Source organism: Aspergillus sydowii (genome assembly GCF_001890705.1).
Source record: "Aspergillus sydowii CBS 593.65 unplaced genomic scaffold ASPSYscaffold_2, whole genome shotgun sequence".
In the NCBI taxonomy this organism is placed as follows: domain Eukaryota; kingdom Fungi; phylum Ascomycota; class Eurotiomycetes; order Eurotiales; family Aspergillaceae; genus Aspergillus; species Aspergillus sydowii.
In genome coordinates, this window is record NW_024467860.1 from 2,216,453 (window position 1) to 2,241,897 (window position 25,445).

A 25,445-nucleotide genomic window follows, 5' to 3' on the forward strand; every position below is an offset into this window, starting at 1 on the left:
AATATCGTGGCTCAAAGTTTCGTTTTTTCCCTCCTCGTTTTCTCTTTTCAAATTGCTGCAACTGCTGTTCAGTTGCGACCGTTGGAGCCTTTGACTTTTTGTGCATCCCCCCGCATTTTTGTTTCGGCTCCGCTTATCTCAACGGTTTCATAGCGGTCAAACATTTTCCTACACAAGAAGGAAGATCAGTTTTGGGCTCCTTGCATATGCCCCGGCTCTTTTATCGCCACAATTCTACCAGCCAGGAGCCTTTACATTCAGAGCGGCGTCAAAAATAAAGATGAACGAGCAGTTTGTGTCTTCAAAGGGCTTCGCCCAGCAGCGAGTTTCGGGCCCCTCTCTCCTTGCCTGTCTTCTATGCCGTCATAAGCATCTCAAATGCGATGGGGCAACGCCTGTGTGTAGCCGCTGCGCGGCCACGGGTTCAGAGTGCCAGTATACCCCGTCGCGACGAGGATACAAAGGCCCCTCGAAAAAGCGGCGGGCCAACCCATCCTCCCCAGAGCAATTGCCAGCAGATCTTGCAAATCCACTTGATCCAAATCTTGCTGGCTTCTACGATGTCCCTGTTGATTGGAACTCCTTAAACCCCTATCCTTACGTACCCACGCCAACCTTTCCTGCGTCAAACTCTTCGGGAAGTAGTCCCCAATTCGTCGACCATCAGGGCACTTCGCAGCAAGCTGTCGTTAAAAATGTACCCTTGACGCCTGAATCTTCATCCTCGCTTTCGAATGACGGGTACCTCGTCGACATTTACTACCAATTCTTTCACCCCTCGCATCCGATCTTGCCTCCTGTTCGTACACTTTATCAAAACCGCGTTCCACTTTTCCTTGAGCAAGTCATCAAATTCATTGGAGCGCATTATACTTCAGCTGCATCCAGCGAAAACTACCGACCCAATGTCCTGACGTCTGTTTTGGAGCAAGAAGCGACGATAGAGAAGCTGCAGGCGCTTCTGCTACTGGCGATTGTGCTTCATTCGCGGAATGAGCGAAGTACGGCTGGGGAATGTCTCGTTGGTGCAGTCGACTTGGCCTTTGAAATTGGTGTTCATACTAGGGAGTTCGCGGCCGACATGAGCGAGGGTGATCCCATCAGAGAGGAGTGCTTCAGGCGTACATGGTGGGAGCTGTTTATCATTGAAGTCATGTTAACAGCCCTTGGGCTTCAGCCAACTCCGCGAACGCACAATGTGCCGATTGAGGTGTCACTTCCATGTGAGGAGAGGATATATCAAGATGGATTAGCGCCTCCACCACCTCCAACGATCGCGCAGTTCGATGAGCGTGTGTTTGCAGATGAAGAGCGGGATTTCTCTTCCTATACCTATCGAATTGAAGCAGCACGGATTCTAGGGCGCGTTGTAGCCATCCAAGACCTTCTTGAGGGTCAACAGGACCAAGTGGAATCTATTGACGCACGGATCACAAGCTTCTTCCACCACCTCCCGGAATCCAAAGCGGAGCTTCTGCGTCCGGACGGAACTGTCGACGAGATGATGTTTCAGGCTACAATGGTCGTAAATGGAACATCAATCTACCTCCATTTTCCTCGCTCAGATCTACTTTCTTCACCCGCCGTTGCGGCCGAAGTCATTTGCGGGCACCACGGCCCATGTTCGATTCCCGCGTTTTCACATCATTCCCATGCCATGAAAGCCGTCAAAGCAGCTAAAGAAATATCATCGTTAGCGTCCATCCGTATGCCGGTGATAAAACACACCCCGTTCTTCATATGCTCGCTCACCATGAGCTCAATGGTCCAGCTCGCGGCCTGCTCTGTCAAAGCAGGACAAATGCCAGACCCCAGTCGTGATCGCTTGGCACTAACCATCGGTGTGTTCAAGACACTAGCCAACACATGGGCGATCTCGCAGTCCATAATGCGCCAGATCAAGGCTGTTGCCCGGGATGTCATGAACATGGGCTTACGGCCGACGATGGAGCCGATCGATCTGAACACGGTCCTTGACAGCAGCCGCTTCTGGCTTCCAGAGGCCTTTCCAAGGTAATGGAATTTATCAGCTTTACCCACTCCCGTCCATCTACTGTATCTCCCTTTTCGGTTGCATATTTCCAGTCCTATAGTGATACCCTCCCGATCCCTAATGAAAATATACTCTTCACCAATCGTATTCAAATATGTCTCTTTTTCAATTATAAATTCCCTTTGCCCACCGCACCTGTATCTTTCTCTTCCTTTTCTCTCTCTCAACATATACATTTCATACCTAACACAATCCGACGGAAAAACCTCTTGAATATTTTGGAAATGTGATATGCACCAAGATGTACGCTAGACGCCTATACTAGAACCACTGGGGTCTGATGGACATGGGGATACCATCCGACACTCCGCACCTGGGCAAAGCTTGGAAATCTTGAAGACGGGGGTGAATGCAACTACAGTGGACGTGTCTCATTCCAGACGAGAGGGAAAAAATAGTCTGATCCAAATTACATACCTAGTAGTACTCAATGTGGGTTCATAGTTGAGGGGTGCATTAGGTTGAAGCCGCTGAACAGCCACCCATCACAAGGACAGGAGATATTTATCCATCCATACCTGAGCAATTGCTCCGGACGAGCTCCAGGACGAAAGTGCAATTGATGAGCTCCATTGGCTGCTGTGGAACCAGTTGAACAGTGCTAGCTCCGTACCCAGACCACTCGATGGGCTGGAAGATCCGCCGCCGGCCGAAAGGAGATGCTGGGTGACGTGTGCCGCCAATGTACGTGAAGGGCAAAGCTGCCAGGCCCTAAGTGCACTAATTGGGACTGCGGATGAAGTTGCTCGATTGGATCGCCAGCTGCCAACCCCGCAGTCAGACTGCGGTTCCGCAGCGTCCAATTCCCCGCTCTGCAAGCCCTAATTCGGACCTCCTTGATGTTGCCTGAATCATGCTGCATGTCCCTACATTGCACCCATTCTTCTCGCGGGTGTCCTGGTTTGGGCGTTCTGTCTCTTCGTAGTTTTCCTGCTACTCTACGTACGATTAATCTACTGGTTACCTGCCAAGGCATTAGTATAGCACAGACCCGCCGTGATATCACGTTATTTATATCACGGCAAGCCGCGCCGTAAGCTGTCTTATATGTGGGGTCTAGCCGTTTGATCCTTGCCAGATGCATGTATAAAGAACAGGAGTATACTAAGCGTAACCCCGCAAGGAAGATCTAGTACTGGGATTTCTCCACCTGTGGCGCGGCGAGGCCTACTTCTTGGCCGATTCCATAGCTCCAGCTTGTTATTCCTGGTCTTTGGATCTTGGCTGGATGTCCTGGAAAGAGGAATGGGTTTTACTCTACCGTAATTGCTTCTGTCTTGGTGGAATTGCTCTCTATGTATGGTTGGGAAAGATAGTTGGGGCTTCATCCCATGAATATATCAAAGAACTAACATTATAGCCATATACACACCAACACCAAGCCGTCCACGGCAATCCGCGTTTCAAGCATAAGAGGGGGCGTGCACCTCAAGCGGAGAAGATATACCCTATGCCCAGGCCAAAATTTGGAGATTCATGAAAAGAATGAGGAGGCAGGCTTGGGCTCAGCATGTATCTCCAATTACGTTCGAAACATCTTGCATGAAGCCTCCGTGCTGCCACCAATCCGGCTATATCCCTGGGTATAATCTTCCTGTATCACCGTGTCACCGGTTACTTCCCCGCATCAGCTTTACATGGACTGCCATAGCAGGTGTGCGCCAAGGTACTAGGCTGGGGATATTCCCCGGGGATTCGGTGTGCAGGGGTGCCCATCTGCGCCCAGATGGGGGCCACGACTCTTTGATCTGGATACCTCCGCGTTGTTTTGTCTTCCCCACGCGCGGGGTCAGTATAAGCGTGTGTAACAGGGGAAGATCCTTGACTCCCTGGTAGGGATCAAACAAAAAGAGGAACTAGGATCGAGGTGTGGGTGGAGCAAGTGCATTGATATAAGAAGGCGTGTGAACCCCCGGGGTTGTAGCTTGTTCTTTGCGTCTGTATCTCTATCCTGGTTCTCAGGAGAAAGACAGAACTGGAATCTGTTTTGCTCGACCACTCACCGGCACCATGACTATTCCCGAGGAGGTTGATATCATCATCTGCGGTGGCGGCAGTTCGGGGTGTGTCCCTGCTGGCCGTCTCGCCAACCTCGACCACAACCTCTCTGTTCTGCTGATTGAGGCTGGCGAGAGTAACCTAAACAATCCATGGTAGGAATCACCAATTGATGATTGGCTGGTTGAGTGATAAACATCCTGCTTACAACTTCTAGGGTTTACCGTCCTGGTATCTACCCAGTCAACATGAAGCTCGACTCCAAGACAGCTTCTTTCTACCACTCGCGCCCATCTGAACATTTAGACGGACGCCAGGCCATTGTTCCATGTGCAAACATTCTCGGTGGTGGCAGCTCAATTAACTTTATGGTAACTTATCCCACCGCCCTATACACTGCTTTATTGCTAACAACCCCAGATGTACACCAGAGCATCGGCGTCAGACTACGACGACTTCCAGGCCAAAGGCTGGAAGACCGAGGAACTGCTTCCTCTCATGAAGAAGCACGAGACGTACCAGCGTGCCTGTAACAACCCAGATATCCATGGATTTGACGGCCCCATCAAGGTCTCGTTTGGCAACTACACCTATCCGATCGCGCAGGACTTCCTCCGTGCGGCCGAGTCGCAGGGCATCCCAACCACGGATGATCTCCAGGATTTGAAGACAGCGTATGCTTTTTTCGTTGAGCCAAAAATTGATTCATGCTAATATGCAGCAGTCACGGTGCTGAGCACTGGTTGAAGTGGATCAACCGCGATACGGGTCAGTTTAACTTTATGCTTTGCCCTAATTTTTGCGCTAATTTGGACTTATTCTGACACTTTGGTATAGGACGACGAAGCGATGCTGCTCACGCCTACGTCCACAGCACCCGAGCCAAGCACTCCAACCTGCACCTGCAATGCAACACCAAGGTCGACAAGGTCATCATCGAAGACGGCCGTGCCGTGGGTGTTGCAACCGTCCCAACAAAGCCCGTCGACGGCAAGGAACCTGTTCGCAGGATCTTCCGTGCTCGCAAGCAGATCATCGTCAGCGGCGGCACCCTCAGCTCGCCTCTGATCCTCCAGCGCTCTGGTATCGGTGACTCCGACAAGCTTCGCCGTGCTGGCGTCAAGCCCATCGTCCACCTGCCCGGTGTAGGCCGCAACTTCCAGGACCACTACCTGACCTTCGCGACCTACAGGGCGAAGCCGGATGTCGAGACCTTTGATGACTTCCTGCGTGGAGACCCTAAGGTGCAGGAGCAGGTGTTTGGGGAGTGGAATATCAAGGGCACTGGGCCTCTGGCTACCAATGGTATCGACGCCGGTGTCAAGATCCGTCCGACGCAGCAGGAGCTCGACGAGTTCAAGAAGTGGCCGACTCCGGACTTTGTTGATGGATGGGAGACCTACTTCAAGAACAAGCCCGACAAGCCGGTGATGCACTACTCTGTCATCTCTGGGTGAGTTGCTCAATATCAAGCCAGGGAAAGTCACCTTGCTAACACACAGACAGCTGGTTCGGAGACCACATGCTCATGCCCCCGGGCAAGTTCTTCACCATGTTCCACTTCCTGGTATGCAATCCAAGACCACCTATTCTCTATCTAGACCGTCGCTAAGAAGACCAGGAATACCCCTTCTCCCGCGGTTCCACGCACATCACATCCGCAGACCCATACGACGCACCCGACTTCGACGCCGGCTTCATGAACGACAAGCGCGACATGGCCGCCATGGTCTGGGGATACATCAAGTCCCGCGAGACTGCTCGCCGCATGAGCTCGTACGCAGGAGAAGTGACGGGCATGCACCCTCACTTCAATCACAACTCCAACGCCCGCTCGCAGGACCTCGACCTGGCCACCACTAAGGCGTACGCTGGTCCAAACCACCTTTCTGCGGGCATCCAACACGGTAAGCCCTAACTACCTAACCAACCCCCCTCCACCCCCCACACTGCTATCGCTGCATACAAACTAACCACCTGCCAGGCTCCTGGTCCAACCCCCTTACCCCAGGCAAACAACCATCTCCATCAACCCTCAGCTCCAACAGGTTCGAGGCTCGCGACGAGCTCGAATACAGCAAGGAGGACATCGCCCATATCGAGAAATGGGGTAAGCACCTACCTACCCTAACAAAGCTTTCTCTTCTTATCAGGTCTAAGTACTAACTTACCAAACAGTCCAACGCCACGTCGAAACAACCTGGCACTCCCTGGGAACATGCAGCATGGCACCGCGCGAGGGCAGCAACATCGCCCCCCACGGCGGTGTCCTCGACGAGCGTCTGAACGTCCACGGCGTCAAGGGCCTGAAGGTCTGCGATCTGTCCATCTGTCCCGATAATGTTGGCTGCAATACCTTCAGCGTATGACCCTCCCTCCCTCCACCCCCCTTCTTTCCAATGGTCAATGGAAAGCATAACTAACGTGTGATAAATAGACGGCCCTCCTCATCGGCGAGAAATGCGCTGTCCTAACTGCTGAAGACCTAGGGTATAGCGGTGATGCGCTGAAGATGGAGGTCCCTGAGTACCATGCTCCCGGCGAGTTTGTTAACCTTTCGAGGCTGTAGACTGAGGATGAGGACAAGGCTGAAGATAAGTCTTGGGCTTGAGCTATAAGGAGGCGGGTTTCCTTTTATGTGTATCCTTTCTTTTCCTTAACTATAGTCCAGTTCTGTTTTCCTGATGATGAATGTCATGGCACATAGTTACGCAGAGATGAAAGGAATGCTGTATTCATTATGACTGTTAGCTACTTTTGAATATGAATAGCCATAAATCAGAATGACTGACTGGCTGACTGGCTGACCGACTCTTCTTAGATGAGAGAATGCGCTTCAGTAGTGATCACAGAGAGAATTTTACTTGAGCGGGGTATCTGTATTTGCATAACTATGTATGCCAGCTTGCTTTCGAGTGCTGAAACGGGCCCAGGAAGGCATCGCCGGGCTGAATTGAACAAGTGAAGGAAGGAATCTTTAGCAACACCAGAATAAGGAAAGCCCCGGTCTATGCTATGCTAAGGAACGACAAGGCAAAAGGTGGTATCATATAGATTAAATCGACAAAATAAAGGAAAGGAGAATGCATGCCTGCCACGCCACCGTTCTAAAGTAAACAAAACACTGGAAAATGAAATGAAATGTTAAGTTGTAGTAGTACGCTCGCCTGTTTGTCTACGAGGCTTGCGCCGGAGCAGACTGGAACCCACGCATCTCGTTCAGCGCTTCGGTCCGTTTCGCGACGACGTCTTCGGGCCGGACCACATTGCGGAGTGCCTCGCTTGCTTGGATCAGCCCGTCGATGCTAATGGCATGGTTGGTCATCTGGTGGTTGATGTAGGTGTACAGCTCCGCGGGTGTGGAGCAGGTCGTTAGGAGTTGGTTTTCGTTGAGCTTGAGCAACGCAAGAGCAATTTGAAAGAGGAATGTGCTTCCACCTCCGCTGCCGGAAGTCATATCCTTGGTTGCGGATTTGCTTGCGTTCTCATGAGTACCAATCGGGGTTGGGGCTGATGACGTGGGGTTTGATGCGGTGGCTGAATTCTTGTTCACCGCGCTCGATACATCAAGGCAAAGGACCACATCCCAAACACGATACAACGCTTCAGCGGAAAGACAGTCGGTGAACACGGAAAGGAACCACTGGAATGTAAGCGCCTCGAGCTCAACGCCTAGGTTTTCAAGGTGTTCAGACAGCTTTGGCAGGACCTTAGAGATATACTGCCGCAGCACCACCTGGTCAGCTCGAGATGCCATAAGTCCGTGGTCGTAGTAGTGCTGCGGCAGAATGACTTCGATCATAGAAGTGAGCAACCAGAATGCATCCTCAGCGGTAGGCGTAATAAGAAGAAGCGAGGCGGTAATGAGGTTCATGCCCTGGCAGTATCCCACCTCAGGGTTGCGGCGGGAGTAGGCAAGAAGAACCTCCTTGAGCTTGGTAACGCCAGGTCCCTTACGGAAAAACACGTTGTCTGTCAAGGTCCGATTGATGTCCATATCGATCTGAGCCACGACCGATGCATCCGGCTCAGTACCCCCAACCCCCTTTACAAGGTCATCATAGTACCCTGGTACGCGCATCGACGACGCGCTGCTGCACTCCGACCAAATCTTGGACCGCAAGGCAACCGGAATCCCGCCAAGGACGAGAGCTCGGAATTCTCGCCATTTCGCACGACCAACTTTGCCCTTGTTGCCCAGGCCAGAAATTCCCACCATTTCACCATCGGCCAGCGATACTTCGGGCATATTTATAGCCTTTGATGGTCGGTCTGATGCCGCCGCAGCCGCAGCCGCAGCCTCTCCTTCTTTCCGGCGTTCGGCGCGTACCTTGCGCAAGAACTCATTCCATCTGACAGTTCTCTCGCGTTGCAGCAGATCGTGAAGCTCGGTCAACTGTTCAAGAAGCAACTTGACAGGTTCGTTTTCTGCTCCAGGTGCAAGAGCCGCAATCTCGTCCGCTGATGATCCGGCAAACTCCGGGCGATCAGCGACGACAGTAGACGTGGAAGCAGACGGTTGAGAGTTCGAGTTAACGGAAACCGAACGGCCACCTTCAACAGTGACTCCATTGTTGCGAGGCACTTCCTCGCCCGCAGTAGTCAGTGACACAATCGGTCCAGCTGAAGGCGTATGTGAGAGTAACTCTGTCGGTGCAGACGGCACTGTCAAGTAGTCTTGCCACCGCTGGGCGCCGGCCTCCGGATCAGTTGGGGAGCCTGGGCCAGATGAACGATAAGAGTCAGCAGCGGAAGCCAACTGATCATTTGCGTCAGGCTCATCGTGGTTATCAGAGCCATCGCTTCGGAAGGTATTGAGGGTCTCCGCAATGCTTAGCCGGTTTCCGTTGTTCTTCAGCACATTGGCCTCCCTTTGCCTTCTTTTGCGACGCTGGTCATAGATAAATCCGAAACGGTCGGTTAAAAGATCTCCACCTAGGTAGTTGTTGTAAATTGGCGAGAGAGTTGGAGGCCGAGATTCCATAGGAAGAATAGCGTCCATTTCAACCGGTCCGAGGTTAGTAGGGTTCTTCGTCGACGCTTCTGCCGCTGTTCCCTGCGAAATACTGGAAGCTGGCTGTCTCCGACTAAGCTGTCCCGACCGTGGTGCGGTGCCTGAGCCATTCGACCTTCCTTGAGCTGCTGGCATGCTCGCGCTACTGTTGATTCGCTTCAGCGCTGCCACCGCTGTCATGCCATGTTTAGTTGCAGGGAGTGCAGGTGGGGCACCCTTATTCCTCTCCCGGTTGGCTGAAGAAGCTCTTCCACGGTTCTTATCAGCCGGGCTCTCGTCACGGCTCGATTGGTTCCCCGCGAATAACTTGACAGTCCAAGATGAGACTGACCTCGAAGATTTGCGTGAATGTGTGCTTGAACTGTCTGCGGCGGGTTGCCCTTCTACAGGTTGGAACAGCTGATCATCGAGTGGCTTACGGCGATTCGACGCGCTACCGGAGGGTATTCGCTGACGGCTGGCATCTTCTTCATCCTGCCCAAGCTCAGACATAATACTGCTGGCTCGACTGGTTTTGCGGCTTCCCGCGGCGCTACCGAAGATGTAATCCTGCCAACTGCGCATGGATCCTTGCCGTTTCCGATTCGGAGCTCCAGATTCAACACTTGAAGTCCCCGACTTATCGTCGTTGTCCAACTGGAAGGGCCTGCGAACCGTAGATTGAACGGCAGTATCTAGATCATCATCATTCTCGCTGTCAGAGCGACTACCAACGCCATCACTCATCGCTTGTTGCATGAGGCCGCCAACCCTATTCGGGCCTTTAACTGTCTGTTCTGGGTCGTTTCCCTGATCACTTTCTTCCTTCTGCGAGTTTTCCAACGCATACAGCCGACGCTCAATGTCCTTGTTTGATACCGACGCCTCGCGCAGCATCCTCTTGAGCTCTCTTTCCCTGTCACCAGCGCGCTGACGTAAAGCAGAGATCTCGGCATCGCGCTGCGCCAGATCCCACGCAAACTGACGCACCAACTTAACCGCACCATTGCTGGTAATCAACCGTTCAATGTGGGCGTCATCCGCGAGATGCAGCGCGCCGGGGAAATCGCGGGCCGGAACGGAATCCTCAAACAGCGCCGCGCGACCGGAGTTCTGTGAGTTCGTGGTGAGCTTCGCCAGCGTCGATCTCCGATCCCTAGTATGATCCATAGTGCTACTGCTTTCACTTCCTTCGGCTCCGTTCAACAATGTGCTTGTCAGAGCGCGGTTCAGCGCCGGTTGGCCTAGGAACCCTGGCGGAGCGCGGTCCGGCGAGAGAGACGGGAACGATGTCAGATCGGTGTCGGACTCGGTCGCGGAATGGCGTTTCTGGGCCTTGGTTCGGATGGTCCTAGCTTTCTGGCTGTGGCGCGACGAGGAAGACGTCTGTGAGGAGGAGCGACGCTGTGGAGGGCGAAGACGGTGATCGCATTCCGCCATGACTGGGGAGGAGGGTGGAGTAGACGGAGGAAGGGATGGCCGCGGGCTTCATGAATGCTTCGGATATAACTTGCGTAAATGACGAGCGTCGGCAGAATCGGAGCCCGGTTTATTGATATAGCCCAGCTGTTGGGGGCGATATTTCCAAGCTTTGGGCGGCTCTTCGCGGGGTCCCGTTGGGTGTCGTGAAGGTGGGTAGGACAGAAAAACGCAGCAGACCAGCAAGTTGGTGCACGCACTGTAAGCGGAAAGAGACCAAAGAAGTGGAGACAGGAAAGAACAAGCTAGGAAAGAAATGAAACAAAGACGATCAAGGGAGAAGCGTCAAAGCGGCATAAAAGAAGGAGATCGAGGCCTCGGTCGTGCAGAAGAATGTTGATGGACGCAAGAGAGACTCCCACAGAGCGTCATGACGTGGTGGCTGCGTGAGACTTGACCGCCTTTCCCGCGGCGTCAGGGTCTGCAAGGCTTCGGTTTCCCTTTCTTTGTCTCTGCACAGCAACAGATTCATTTCTGAATTTACTCCTCGCATGTCAAGGGGAAGGTTTTCAAGAGATAACCACCAATGCCATTGGATCTACAAACCTCGAAGATTTGCGTTGCCCCGATCAAATATAGCATCCACAACACGAGCACGACGACCTTCCAATGACCTCGCCAACTGTAGAGCAGTAAAACTTATAATAATGAATTATCCCGGTACAATACCCACCGATATCAGTTCCATAGCGTCTTGGTCAGACCTAGGTAAACCGTAAACAAGGCTTACTCATCCCCACCCAGCCAGCCAGTTGAGCCTCGGTTCTCCGCAACAGCCGGCCCCAGCATCGACCCGATCAACTCCCCAGTAGTATAAAGAGGGGGATTCGTTGCGCATCCTCTTGTAAACTCCCCATTCCTCCCTCGTCCTCGGCCGACACCTACAATTATATTATTACCCCGCTCACCATGGCCTCAACCGCCCGCCAACGCCTCCAAGCTATCAGCCAGCAGCTAGTCGAGGGCATCCCCGACGCAGGCACCTTCGAGAACATCCCCAAGATCCGCCAAGTCGCAGGCGACTCAGTCGGACCGTACGTCCTGCCATATCCCCGATTGAATAAATAGTATGTAATTACAAGTTTAATCTAATCTAACATCCACGCAACAACAGCCGAGTAAAAGACAAAGTCGCCATAATAACCGGTACAAACTCCCCACTCGGCATCGGGCGCGCAACAGCACACCAATACGCCCACAACGGCGCCAAAGCCGTCTACCTGTGCGACTACGCCTCCGAGCACCTCGAGACACACGCGCGGGAGATCAAATCGCTATACCCGGGCGTCGACATCCACACGCGCGCCTTCGACGCCGCAAACGAAACGGAGCTGAAAGCCGTGATTGAGCACGCGGTCTCCACGTACGGCCGGCTGGACATATTCTTCGCCAACGCCGGCATTTCAGGCTCGAATAGGCCGTTCTATGATGTCTCGGGTGACGAGTTCGGGGAGACGCTGAGGATTAACACCGTCGGTGTGTTTTTGGGCGCGAAGCATGCCAGTAAGGCGATGTTGAAGACGAGTAAGGAGAAGCCTTATCCCGGTGGGAGTATAATCTGTACTGCGTCGGTGGCTGGGCTGCGATCGAACGCGGGCGCGACGGACTATAGCGCGAGCAAGGCGGCTGTTGTATCGATTGCGCAGACTGTGGCGTACCAGTTGGCGGGCACGGGAATCAGGATTAATGCGCTTTGCCCTGGGGTTGTGGAGACGGGGATGACGGCTCCGATGTATGAGGCGGCGAGGGCGAGGGGGACAGAAAAGAAGATTGGGCAGTTGAATCCGTTGCGTCGCGGGGCTGTGGCGGACGAGATTGCGAGGGTTGCGTTGTTCCTTGGGAGTGATGAGAGTAGTTATGTAAATGGGCAGGCGTGGGCAGTTTGTGGTGGGTTGAGTGCTGGACATCCTTTTGTGCCTGGTAAGATAGCATAATTATCATCTACAACTATATTACGCTGCATTCTACGTTACGATAAGCACATTACTGAATCAAGCTCAAAGTTTTAAAACAATATCAATTAACTAAACCCCCGCAGATTCTGATAGGCGGGACACAGAAGACTGCGCTTCTCGAACACAGCCAGGCAGCTTTCAAAGCAGCTCCATCAGAAGAAAATCGACAAAGGGAATGTTTGGGGGGGTGACGGATAGGAAATATCGAGGGAGAGGCTCGCCCATGTGGAGGCCGCGGGCTAATCTATTCAAGACGAAGCAAAAGACGCCCTAGAACAAAATGTCCTAGTATAGAAGATAAGATAAAATCGCCCAACAACGGGTGCGAAGCGTGGGGGGAATCAAGCGAGGCCGTCAGCCTGACAGCCTTTAATAAAGCGAAAATAAGAATAAGTGCCAAGGATAAGTTCCTCCAGAAAGAAAGCAAAAAAGCGTCCAAAAAAAAAAAAAAAAAACGTTCGACATAGACGTTGTGATGGTATAAATATCCAAAAGCGGCGCGAACAAGACTGGAAACCAAAAATAGTGACAAGATTGGTCACAACTCGCTCTATATCTGACAATATTGTTTGTATGCGGAGCAGATGTCGTGTCGAAGTCGTCGAAATCAATCGTTGCATCATCGATTGATGAGAGATATTTACGCGAGCATGCGAGGAGTGGATCGCATGAGGTCCTCACTGGCTTGCTTGGAAAGTGTGCCAGTCTCGGTTTGGTCGTCCATGCCATCCGTCTCATGGGCGTGCTCGTCGTCATCCTCGACGATCCGGGTTGGGATCTCACCCGGTCCATACTGTTGGCTAGACCTCTCGGGGAATGTTGAGCTGCTGACCATTGACATCGATGTGCTTGACCGGTTGTGGATCAAGTCAGGAGTAGGGGGCACGCTTGTCCGCCCATCGGGGTGAAGGGTGCTGCTCTCGCTGTCACCCATTTCGCTACCCTCTCGGGGAGTCGACAATCCCCGAGCAGCTTCAAGACGGTTCTCATCCTGGTTGGATTTTCCAGTCACAGAATCGCCATCCTCCGCATCTTGGGCAAGTTGCAAGCCCTCGACAGCAGCGGCACACTGCTCACTGATGCTGCGGATAATGTCGGAGATCGCATCTGTCTTGTCTCGCAGGTAGCGATCGGCGACATCAGTCACGCTGAGGCGCGCAATATTGCGTTGTCCTTTACCAATGTTCAGCAAATATTGTTCCAGGTCTGGATTTTCGTTCGACACACCATTTGAGGAATCGCTCTCGGCCTGAGATTCCTTTGTTTTTGATTCATCGCGGTCCTTCACGGACTCTGCGCGCTTTTCAGTCTCCTCCTCAGCAGTTTCCTGCTCAGCGAGTTCGCTGAGGTCGGCTGAGTTGCCAATTGAGCGGACAAGGTGTTCCATCTGGTGAGACTTGCCATTAATCAAACTACGCAAGTGCAGGACAACCCGATGGGCATCATCGCGCTGGCGTGCAAGAGAGGTAGTCGTGTGCTGCAAGGCAGCAAGCTCCTTCTGGTTGCGCTTGCGCTCGCGCTCCAACTCTTCTGCGATCTCCTGCTGGAGAACCAAGGCTTCGAGAGCATCGTCACGCTGCTTCTCAGTGCCAGAAAGGCGCAGAGTAAGACGAGCGACATCGTCCTTCTGTTGATCAATAAGGCCAGAAAGGCGACGGTTCTCACGCTTATGGTTATCGATCTTGACCTTGAGTTCGCTGGTTTCCTTGGTGAGCTGCTCAGCAAAGGCCTGGAACTTGAGGAACTGTTGTTTCCAGGTTTCCAACTCCTCCACCAAGAAGTTGTTGCGCTTGGTGACCTTGCCAATTTCGGTATCCATGCGGCCCTTGAGATTGATAAAGTCTTGCCATGCCTCCATGGCGTCACGCGAGTACTGGTTACGTTCACGCACAATTTCATTGAGGTGACGCATCGAGACCTTGGTCATAAGTGGCTTCTTCACTGAGCCGCCGAAAATGGCTTTCATGCCGGTGTTGCGTCCCTAGGAAGGGTCAGTATACCATGATTCAGTTAGCTCCTGCGGGTTACTCACCAATTTTTCACACACGTGGTCCATAACTCCCATCACGGAGTCCTGGTTCCACCACGTGGGTTCCTCAATGCTCTCGACCTCACCCCGCATGACAATGATCTGTCCAGCTGGGATAAGCTTGCCCCCAGCGTACGCGGAGCGGAGATGGTTGGGGACACCAGATGGGGAAACATCGCCGTTCAACGCCTGCGTCAAGCGGTTGATGAACTTTGTGCGCTGGCCGGGGTTCAAAACGTTCGGTGGGCTGGAGGTAAGCACAAAGTTGCGGTCCAAGTCTACCACGAGAGCATCGGAAGGGGCGTTAAACAGTGTACGGCACTCAGCCGTCACGCCAAGAATGTAGGGACCGGGTTCTTGTACGAGATCCTTGATATGGCGGGCGTGAACCATTGGCACGTAAAGACCACTCCACTCGTAAATGCGAACACAGTAACGGATAGTTTCCGCGGCAATGGTGAGCATCGCCGGGTAGTGGCTGACGAAAATGATGCGGCGCGTGGGGGATACAGCGGCCTCAATGACACCAACGATGTTAGGAATTGACAAACATGTGAACAACGGCCACATGGAGAAGTTCTGGAAGCCCGTGGGAGACGATGGGAATTGGTAACAAAGGGCATAGTCCTTCATGTCGATCCGAACAAGGTCATTCAGGCGGGGCGCGGGGAAGCTGAGAATGCGGGAGACTTCTTCAGCGTGGAAGAGATTGGTAGCCTTGTTCCAGTGGATCCACATTCCACGAAGATAATCGCCGAGCAAATCGTACAATGGATACCGGGAGAGGAAGCTCAGACAGTATGGGATCCAGTAAGTCTCCTCGGGGTTGTCGTAAAAGTCAGACTCGGTCTTCTTACGCAGTTCGCGGATTGTTTCGGCGCGCTTTTCGTCAGCGCGGGACCAGACGCGCAGGGCAATTCCATAAAGGGTGTGAGAAGAATCCTGCTGTAACACGAAAGCATGGTGAACGCAGTGTGGTTGGTTTTTGCCGGTGCAAATCTCGACATCGTGAGGAAAGCAGGCCTATCACTTGTTAGTCTCGCGTTTCCTCAAGGTATTTTTTTTTTAAAAGACAGATGCTCACCCTCATTGCTGAATGCAGAGCCTTTGCAATTTCATTGTCCTGCTCCAGGCGGGGACTGCTTCCCAAGATCTCTGGCAACCAAAACTGGCCCACCGCACCCTTCATATGTCCAATCTTCCCCTGAGAAGGCGCAGGTGCCTTGACCCATTGCGAGGGCTCCCGGCCCACACCGCATACCATATACGCATGGGTGAGCGTTTTCGGCGTTCGCTGTGCTGGTTTCAAGTTGGCCTGGGAAGGGATCGGTTGTGTGATACGGGAGTGTAGCGAGGAGGTGCGACTAGGAACGACCAGCGAATTTTCCCCTTGGTCGCGAGTCGATGGCCGTTCGCGAGTGGGCGGGCGGGCGTAGAATGAGTGGTCTCTCAGAGACGGACCCATATTGGTGGTTGAATATGAGGAATGTGTAGTAAAAGATTGTTGTACAAAGAGCCCCCGGCTTTCGCAAGTAGCCGGACTTTTTTTTCCCCTTCCAGATATCGCTTTCAGAAACGATATCTAGATACGAGGGGCAGCGCTGCTGAGGCGAGAATAGGAGTGAGTGACAAGCAGAAAGGAAGGACGAAAGGCGAAAGGGGAGCAGCCAAAGAGTGACGGCAGATTAAGGCTGTCGGAGACGGCTACTACAGGACCTGAACAGACGCGAAGAGCATCTCCCAAACCCGCGAGCACGTCGAAAAAGAAAGAGGTGTATCGAACAGCGAAACGAAGCAAGGCGTGATACCTCTCTTGGCTGCCGTCGAGAAATGGATGACCGGAAAACAGGAAGGATGAAGGAAGAGTAAGGAAGAAGAGAGAGGAGAAGCATGGAAGAGGGGGCGGAGAGCACGGAACTGGGACTGGGCCAGGAACAAGACTACTGACGGGGCCAGGCACAGAAGAACAGGAACAGGGGCAGAGGAGAAGCAAGAGGAGCACACGGCAGGCACGGAGTCAATCTTGTCCCCGAACAGCTTAGCCCTGCAGCCGGCGACTCCAGAGCACAGGCTAAGGGGCTCGGATATTAATCTGGGCGAATTTTAATCAATGCGGTTGTGGTAATAGTAATCGTCATTTATTGCATTAGGACAGGAGCAGTCTAGGCTGCGGAGTCATCTGTTTGCTCCTGCGCCGGAGAGCCACTGTCGCGGATTATTCCCCTGAGCAGTCGGAGGTTGAGTATTCCAATATGAACAGTGACTGACTGACTGGCTACGAATAGAGCCGGATAAGGAGTCCGTCGTCCGCACAGTGGATTCGAAGGCAGTTCCAGGAAGCTTCCACGCTAGAGATCGCCACGAGTCCCGTCCGAGTGAGACCGCCAGGAGGCGCAAGCTGAGCGAGTGGACAGAGTGACAAATTTTCCAACCGAGAAGGTTTAGCCTGGTGCTTGGAGCTTATCAGGGGTTGGGCAATCTGAAACCGAGCACAAGGAGGAGGCAATGTGAATGGCTCAAGGATGATCATTATTTACCATTTAGCAGTCGGCCACCCACAGCTCGGCAGTAGTGGCTCTGTGATACTGGGAACTCCCTGCAGCAGCTTGCGAAGCAGAGGGCGACTCGGTGACAAGTGACAACTCAGTCCCGATCACACTGCACAGATTTGATGGATCGAGAGATCTAAGCTTATCGATTCAGGTTGCACGGTCTGGGAACCTTCTGCTCCAACATGGCTTCCCGTCCCGAGGCAGCCCGCTGGATCCTGTCTGACTGCCAGTGTCTGCACTCTGCAAGCCTGCAGCCATCGGAGAATAATTGCAATTTCATCCTTGGTCACAAACGACGACCGCGTTTGCAGTGGGGTGAGGCTGCTCCTTGCGCTGTTGACTGTCAGTTGTCCAGACTGTCCTCGACTCTCGCCCACGGTCGCCCTCGTCTCAATGGCACTGTCATTGTTTGGTTCAGATCCGCCCGACCGTACCACTGACATTGTCGTCGCTACTGCGCTATTTATTGATTTTCTTCATCGCGCGCCCAATTTTCGAGCCCAGTCTTCTAAACTTCATCAATAATGTCACAAAGATGATCGCAACAATCTTGTTGTGCAACTGTGCAGAGGTGTCATTTAGCCAGATTCAACCCCGGCCTGCTCGAGTCGCGGTGGTACATGAGGTTCAACCACCATGCAGACTGTCAACCTCAGACACAGTCACACTAATAGGAGTCAATAAATTTACTCTGGTCCGCCCGATTTACAATGCAGCGACGGCTTGCATATCCATTTTCCAACCCCTGCGACTGCGTGACATCTCTTCGGGAATCTCAAATCACCCACAGTCCACGATTCCACGGCCTGTGCGCAAGCTCGTTTTCTCCGCCGATCGGGCCTCCCTCCAGCTCGGCAGTTTCGTGTCTGCAAACTGCGGGTCCAAGACACCTTCAATCTTTCGAACTTGACTTGGAGACTCTCTTTGTCCTGGTTATATCCGGCCGAGTGGCTGGAACTGTCAACCATAGTGCTCCGTAGTGGTGTTGTATCGACACTCGACAGAACTTCCGGACAACGCTTCCCGCGGCAGGATAAATCGAGGACTCGTGCCAATGAGGTATCGGAAACCAACGATGTGAACGAGTGCCGTCCAGCTTACCCCGGATATGCACGCACAGTCCTCAAGCCTCCAAGCATCCAAGCCCCCAAAAAGTCTCAACCAGGTTAGTGTAATTCGTAGATGTCGAGAAGCTCCCACGTGTATATCCAAACCATTGCAACCAACCTACTTGAGCAACGCGTTCAATCATCGCAGGATCTACCAAGGAGGACACGATGCTTCCGCTACTGGAGATTCTCTGTTCGTAACTCATGTGTCAGTCAAGCCACAGCCATTTGGTGGCCCGATATCAAACAGAGAGGCCGGCCAGCTCAAACGATCATCCATGAGTCCTGTCTCTGCCCGTTAGTTGGAATGCAACTTCCCCCAACCGGGCCGGGGTTACTGATTGCAGACAACGGAGGCTCAGAGCAATCCAACAGAATTCGAAACCATCACCCCATTCGCTAACATCCACCGCGACTCCCCACTCGTGAGCCGTGACCCTCTCCTCGCTCCTCGCTCCTCAAATTGTGGCAAACGCTGGCGTTGGAGTCGCCAAACAGACTCGCCTCACAACCACCCAAATGCCGTACTCTGGCTCATGACGCGCATCTTTGCCGTTTGGCTTCACTCTCGTCCGGGCAAATGGGATTGCGGCAGAGGAACATAGTACACAGATCCAATAAATTGAACACGGCGAGAGGAGAAAGTTTCTCGCCGAGCGGGAGACGGCAAGGTAGTACTGAATTTTGAGGAGCGCGTACTGCCGGTTTATTGCGTTTTCAATTTCCATCGAAAGGGGTAGGGTGACTTTTACTGGACGGTATGCAACGCGGCTGTTTGAGGTTGGTTTGGTCCCGAGTGTGTCGACTGTAGAACCGCAGTTTAAGCCCTAAGTAATTTGAAATAATTTCTAAAATGTCTGTTCTCTTCGTATCGTAACAATACGCTGTTTAAGGCCTTTGATATGGTCGTTTAATTTACACTTGATGGAATGGTGTTTTTGTCGGTTTTGCTCCTTTACCTGCTATCGTGGTCAATATATATATGCATCACCACTTGTACATTTCACGACTCACCCACTTAAGAATCAATGAATTTCCACACAATACTTTCATTACCGCGTAGCTACAGCAATAACTTATCCAGGAATATACAAACGACCAATATCCGCCCGTCCGAACGTATACATGGCAACACCACCATATAGACATACACACAGACCAGGCCCGGGAACCAAGCAGGAGACAAGAAACCCAGCCAATCCAACATCCCGAACCCAATCTCAAAAGCCGTTTTTTGTTTCACCTGGATCTCTGATCGTGACCTGTCACCTCAAACCTACCTTGAACTTAATACATAGTAGTAAATAGTAATGGAACACCGCCCACCGATCATCCCTTGATAGGTCACATTAGCATGAGTGGCGGTACGGGAGGTGTTGTTTCGGTCACCCTCTGTAGACCCAGGCTCAACGACTTAGGTTCGGAAATCCAACGGCTTCCAAGGCTGACGAGTGATGACCCGTCATCTGATTGAATTAAGCTCAGACAGATCACATTTGGCATGTATCTCCTTCCTGTACTTGCCTATGAGGGACAGTGCATGCATGGATGACGAGTGACAACTGAGGAACGAGAAGAGGCTGGGATGGAGGGATGAAGAAGTTAAACTTGAGCCACTAATATGCCGCGCGCATGCAAGATGAGACCGGGATTATGACTCGTGTGCAGGACAGCAATGGGCTTGACCTGACTTGGTTGGGCTTGCCTCGTTTTGGCCGCGATGAATCGCAATCCGTGAATAAGGTTTTCCTCTGGAGTGAGTGAGTACCCTTTTAAGCGGATTGCTGCTGACGCTGGCGGGGGGGGGGGCTGGTTATCCCTGTTCACCGTTCCAATGTGAGTGCGGAGTGTCGATACGGTGCTCATGTCGTGGCCCATCGGGGTTGCTGTGATGGAGCCGTGACCGTAGTAGCACTGTTCGCTTGGAACAGCATCTTGGTGTCCGCTCGGTAATGATAATGCCAGTACGGCTATCAGGGTATCGTCCACTTAAGACTCTGTTATACGGCGAAGGCTTTGAAGCCAGATAGTTGTTTTTCTACTTGAGCGCCTTCAAAGAAGAAGCGTCTCGCAGGCGAGTCGCCGAAAGTGTTCGGTGCAAATGAGACCAACACGGATGAAGTAGCATAAGCGTTAATATTCTTCTCATCATATTGTACATTATTATCCTTAGCTCATTGGAAAATGTAAACCATCCCTGCTCGGTCTACGCTTATAACCATGCCGTAGGGCACGCGCAGCACCGCGATATCCTGAATAAAATCTAGATGGCTCTTCAAGAGCTGCTGCTGCTGAAGGCTTATCACCGTGCTCCGCGGTAACCGCCCGCTTCCGCTCCTTTTACTGGCCCCCTTTGCGCCGCCGCCGTTGCCGTTGGTAGCTGGGTTGGGTAGGTGTTCGGTGGTTAGAAGGAGCGACGCAACCGGTTGGGATAGTTCGTAGCGGGGCGACCCCGTCATCCCTCCATCTGAGACGGGATCGAGTCCGCTGACAATGCTAGATTGCTCGGGTCGAGCCAAATCCCAGAATCGGATCTTGCGGTCACATCCGCCTGAGATGATGAAACCGCATCGGATGCTGTTGTCCTTTCCATCGTCCGGCGAGTCAAATCCAGTGGCAAAAGTGCAGATTCCAGATGGAGCACCTGTGGGGCCGGATGGGTATTCCGTGGTTCCTGGTACTTCGGTTGCAAAACGGCTGAGCATGCCTTCTGGACGGTCTCCTTCAACATGCCATGCTTCGTAGTCTTTTTGACTAAGTTGGGCTTGTTTGAGTTTTTGATTCTCTGACGTATCCTTGTGATTCGTGTTGTTGAGCCCAAGAGAATCAGCTCGATATACCTCACGGCATCGGATTTTCTCAATGTCCCAAACCGTTATCTCATTCCCGTGTCTGCCGCTCCCTGAGACACACACCCATCGGCCACGACCTTTGGTCGGATGAACCTGCAATCTGTGAATAGGACCGGAGCCCGTTAAACCCCAAGCCTTAAGCCGGACCTGGAACCTGAGATCCCAGAGATTGAGGATCCCATGTGTTGTACCGACGAGAAGCCAGTTGTGTTTGCGATCACAGCAGAAAGTTGTAGGTGTTCCATGGTGGGTCGGGTTTTGCAATGCATAGACTGGTAACATTGTCTTCATGTCCAGAGCAATGATTCGACATAAGCTCGTTGCAATAAGCAACGTAGACTGCGCATCTACACGAAAGTGTTCAAGCCAGATAGCGTACTCGGGAGACCCATCGTCTGCCGTGGATAACTGATATTCGCGCACTAGCTGCAGTTTTCCGTACCGCACCGTGCCGTTGACATTGTGGTAGTCAACCTTGACCGCGTGGATACTACCGTCAGTAGCACCGCTGACGAATGTATGTGTATTTTCAACAAAGGTCAAAGCTTTCACCTTGGCGTCATTAGAATGGCGGTAGGTCTGACGTGAGCGAGGCGTCAGGTTCTTCTCTAGGCGTGTTGTGTCCCAGACTTTGACAGTCCCATCGTCAGAGCCAGTGACAAAGAATGAGTGATCTGGAGCAACAACTACTCGGTTTACTGGCGCACTATGTTCGCCAAATAGGGCCACGAGTGTTCCTGTTGGTTTCCAGACCTTGTTTGCATCGCGATCGTTTGCCTTCGTTATTGGACGTCGACTATCCACTTCTTTAACGTAAGGGCCAAGATCAAAGAAATCCGTGGGATAATTTTCTGCAAAAACAGAGTCCAAAAGCTTGAGAATCGTGGGATCGTCTCCTCCGTAAGAGTGGTTGGCGCGGTACTGCTGCACTTGCTGCCCCAGAGGTTTCCTTTCACGAGGTGCAGGCGAGGCGGCCGGCTCAGTTGCATCGCGCTGGTGTGGAACACCGACTTTGCCAAAGGCATTTGCTGGACTGGTACCTGTTTCTGCGTATGCTTTTGCGGTATTACGGTTGAGCAAGCTTATGGCGCTCGACTTCTTCTGCACTCCTGCGGTTAATCCTTTCACACTGAGATTCTCCCTTTCCGTTGATGAACTCTCTTGACCAGGACTTCGTCTACCTTCTGAGATCCTGTGCTCTGCATCCGAGCTAGGGGGCGACATTGGTCGAGACCCTGGGGCTGCACTCGGGGATGATGCGATAGGCGAGGAACTGGGTGACTCCTCAGCACGAAGAATGTCAACAGCGTTTTGTCGCGGAGTAGTGACGGCCCCCGCCGTTTCCTGTGGTACTTTGCTTTTGGAGCGCGGGTGTCGCCGCCGGGAATTTGTCGTGTTGTCAATTGTGGTTGAAGCATCAAGCAATGCATCGGTTATTGTATGTGGCTTGTTATCGTCGGCTCGAGTTGTTGGAGGTCTCCCTAGGGAGTTCCTCCGCGGCTTGACGTTTTGACTTCTATCGAAGAACACAGTCTGAGGCGTAACTCCGTAATCGATCAAAGCAACAACATTGTTTAAAGGAGATTTTCCATTTTCGAGTTCTTTCGTTTGTCGCATTGAGACCCTCCAAATATGCTCACGGAGAGCGATCAGCTTGGACTCGTCGTCTGTACTCATTCCCAACATTTTCATTCGCGCGATCCAATACTCATCTTCTTCATTTTTGGGTTGCGAGCTCAGAGACAAGGGTTTCTGGTTCTTCTTCGGAGCCAAAAAATTAGCGCTACCTAGAGCTGAGGTGCCGTCTCGACTGATAGACTTCCAGAAAAGGCCCTTTTCGGCCTTTGAAGCCCACACAGACGCCAAATCATACACAGCCTTTGGGAGTGGAGCTTTCAGAGCATCAAGCATATCCACTTCGGAAAAGTCCACAATAGGCACCCGCAGAAACGGGAGCACAAGCGGTGAAAGGATAGAATATTTATCTGCGACAGATATAAATTTGGTCGAATTGACAACGAAGCTGACAGATGCTTCTCGGATCCAAGCGTTTGGATGGACTAGCAAGCGAACAGTAGCATGAAGGAGGTCCCAAGTGGTCGACCTCTGGAAAAGACCAAGATCGGCCATGGCGGCAAGCGAGCGGATGACTCTCTCAACAACGAACTCCTCTGGGTCTGTCATCGACTGCACCATCAAAGGTAGGATATACTGCTCCAAGCATGTACTCCCTACATAGGCCGCAACACCCACGACGGCCTCAAAGAATGCACACTTGAGGATCCAATCCCGGTCATTCAAATATGTGTTGAGATGGCTCAAGATGACCTCGTTGGTTTTCAGGTTGCCGAAGAAAACACATAAACTGGAGACTGATCCCAGGAATGCGCGACGGACGGACGCATCGCTGTCGGTCAACAGGGCCTTCGTGTGAGCTTCAAAGTAGTCAAGGAGATCCATCCTTGCCACGTCGTAAAGGTTATGGTAAGTGGCGTCCTCGGTCCATCTTGGTTCAGACCCAGCCGGCATTAACGTGGGCAGGCGTGTGTCAGACCGTAATGCTTGCATCATATCTAGGAATCTGAGTGAAGAATGTGCCAGTGATGCAATACAGGAGGCATACGCAGCACGGACGGGTGGATTGGGGTGCGAGTTCGCGCTGAGAACAAACGGCTGTACCCTGGGGAAGATGTACTCTGAGAAAAGATACGCATTAACCGGAGACACGACCTGAACCATCTCTAGGAGACCCGCAAGGGCACGTATTGCGGCAATTTTCACAGAATCCGTGCGATCGTTGAGGAGAATCATGATATAGGGAAGAATGCGGTCCAGTTTGGCTTCATCAGATACTCTCTCCGCAAATGCAAGAAGAATATCACAAGCCTTGATTCGAGCTGATGCTTTGGACGTGTTGCGGAGACTGGAGACGACTAGTGTCAAGAAAATTAACACCCCATCATCGGTTCGCGTGCGAAGCTTCGAATTTTGGTGCTCATAATGTGGCAGGTCGAGCTCAACAGGGAAAATGTTGCCCGTAAGCCTAGAACTGATACTCGTGGAGCCGCATTTGTTGGCCTTGGGGGTTGCACCCAGAAAGAAAGATATCTTGTCGAAGTCTAGATAAACCCTCTCTATCCTGTCATCAGCTTCACCTCGGTTTGCTGATCCGGCTTCCACTTGTGTCCGGCCAGAGGAAGGGTCTGTCATAAGGGACATGTATTGATGCAGGAAACTGTAAAAGTATTCTGGAAATGCCTTGATTTTCCAAAAGTTCAGGTACTCTTCAGCTGAATATCTGGATTCGGGGTCAAGCTGAATCATGTGCAGGATTAAAGCACGTATTTCAGGATCTTCAATCTTGCCTAGTTGACTGTGCTCCGGGCTATACTCGCCTTTCCGATATTTGTAGATTTGACTCAGTGTGAAGATCGGCGACTCCAGAAATAGCTCTGCAATAACACAGCCGGCACTGAATATGTCCATAGCCCAGTTGACATTCCTACTTCCCGGCTCCTCGTTCGCGACAAGGAACCTCTCTGGGGCTAAGTAGCATGTTCGACGCCCAGACGTATCAAAGTAGAAATAGAAATCGGCAGGATTGTCCTCTGGAAGAAAAGTGGGTTTGAATGAAGAGGAAAAATCCGAGAGATACACCCAGTTCCACGCCGTGACCAAGACGTTCTCGGTCTTAATATCGCCGTGGAAAACCTCAACCGCATGGCAGTCTCGGAGAGCACAGAGAAGCTGGAAGGCGATCCATTTCTTCTCGATGTCCTCCGGAAAGGGCCGAGTGCTATACAGGTCAGAATTATTCAGTTCTTAATCGCGGGGTTCATATCCCGCACCTCATACGATCGTATAGTGAGCTGTGGATATACTGGCGCACTAGGTATCCACCGATACTTGTTTCCAGTATCCTCTGAGAACCTAATGCATTTGGAATGTCTGATAACAAGTCACGTTCGCCTACCCCGGAGTATTAGAACGTGTTCTGATGACAAGTAGGGATCGTGAAACATACGGATGATGGCTCTGACGTAAGGCTCCAGCTTCATGCTTGGATAAGGCTTCATGATTATCTTTACAAAGACCAAGCCATTTCTTTGCCTAGCGCGGATACTTTTCATGAACCTGCCACCGCCCATAGACTTCTCATATGTCAGGTCCGATAGCTCGGGGATATCGATCCCCGCCGAACCCGCAGAAAGGGTCGTGAGGGAGTAGCCTTGACCCATCGTGTCGCGGCGTCTTCATTACATAGAGATAAAACTCAGGAGATGACCATCGTTTGAATGCACGTCAAGCCCAGCTGACGGCGAACCACCGGAAAAGACCTCACAATCTTTCTCCAACAAAGGGCTGCACGATCAAAGATCACAATTGGACAAGGACGCGTAGAGGGGCGGACGGATGATGGATGCG

The 25,445-nt window shown here is 52.2% G+C and overlaps 6 protein-coding genes across 6 annotated transcripts; 3 read left to right on the plus strand and 3 right to left on the minus strand.

Annotated features, from left to right (window-relative positions):
* ASPSYDRAFT_650685 (Zn(II)2Cys6 transcription factor) lies at positions 1-2,335 on the plus strand. The gene has a single exon (XM_040850306.1). The coding sequence runs from the start codon at positions 281-283 to the stop codon at positions 2,015-2,017; it is 1,737 nt and encodes a 578-aa protein (XP_040706330.1). The 5' UTR covers positions 1-280; the 3' UTR covers positions 2,018-2,335.
* A 1,728-nt stretch (positions 2,336-4,063) lies between these two features.
* ASPSYDRAFT_86212 (GMC family oxidoreductase) lies at positions 4,064-6,620 on the plus strand (the record flags this gene model as incomplete). The annotated part of the gene is made up of 10 exons (XM_040851625.1): positions 4,064-4,206; positions 4,269-4,422; positions 4,472-4,725; positions 4,776-4,819; positions 4,889-5,504; positions 5,558-5,618; positions 5,673-5,958; positions 6,036-6,161; positions 6,230-6,414; positions 6,489-6,620. The coding sequence occupies 10 exons, from the start codon at positions 4,064-4,066 to the stop codon at positions 6,618-6,620; spliced, it is 2,001 nt and encodes a 666-aa protein (XP_040706331.1).
* A 606-nt stretch (positions 6,621-7,226) lies between these two features.
* Positions 7,227-10,484, minus strand: ASPSYDRAFT_55380 (TBC domain-containing protein; the record flags this gene model as incomplete). The annotated part of the gene is made up of 2 exons (XM_040849029.1): positions 7,227-7,234; positions 7,262-10,484. 2 exons carry the CDS (start codon positions 10,482-10,484, stop codon positions 7,227-7,229), a joined length of 3,231 nt encoding a protein of 1,076 aa, XP_040706332.1.
* Positions 10,485-11,432: 948 nt separating this feature from the next.
* Positions 11,433-12,457, plus strand: ASPSYDRAFT_86214 (SDR family NAD(P)-dependent oxidoreductase; the record flags this gene model as incomplete). The annotated part of the gene is made up of 2 exons (XM_040851626.1): positions 11,433-11,557; positions 11,638-12,457. The coding sequence occupies 2 exons, from the start codon at positions 11,433-11,435 to the stop codon at positions 12,455-12,457; spliced, it is 945 nt and encodes a 314-aa protein (XP_040706333.1).
* A 661-nt stretch (positions 12,458-13,118) lies between these two features.
* Positions 13,119-15,972, minus strand: ASPSYDRAFT_144497 (DENN (AEX-3) domain protein; the record flags this gene model as incomplete). Its single annotated transcript, XM_040841435.1, has 3 exons — positions 13,119-14,459; positions 14,511-15,530; positions 15,592-15,972. The coding sequence occupies 3 exons, from the start codon at positions 15,970-15,972 to the stop codon at positions 13,119-13,121; spliced, it is 2,742 nt and encodes a 913-aa protein (XP_040706334.1).
* Positions 15,973-20,342: 4,370 nt separating this feature from the next.
* ASPSYDRAFT_144695 (ubiquitin-binding serine/threonine protein kinase VPS15) lies at positions 20,343-25,258 on the minus strand (the record flags this gene model as incomplete). Its single annotated transcript, XM_040841457.1, has 3 exons — positions 20,343-24,816; positions 24,869-24,989; positions 25,045-25,258. 3 exons carry the CDS (start codon positions 25,256-25,258, stop codon positions 20,343-20,345), a joined length of 4,809 nt encoding a protein of 1,602 aa, XP_040706335.1.
* Positions 25,259-25,445: the final 187 nt, after the last annotated feature.

Coding starts and splice junctions, on each gene's coding strand:
- ASPSYDRAFT_650685 (XM_040850306.1), top strand. CDS start 281: ATGAACGAGCAGTTTGTGTCTTCAAAGGGCTTCGCCCAGCAGCGAGTT.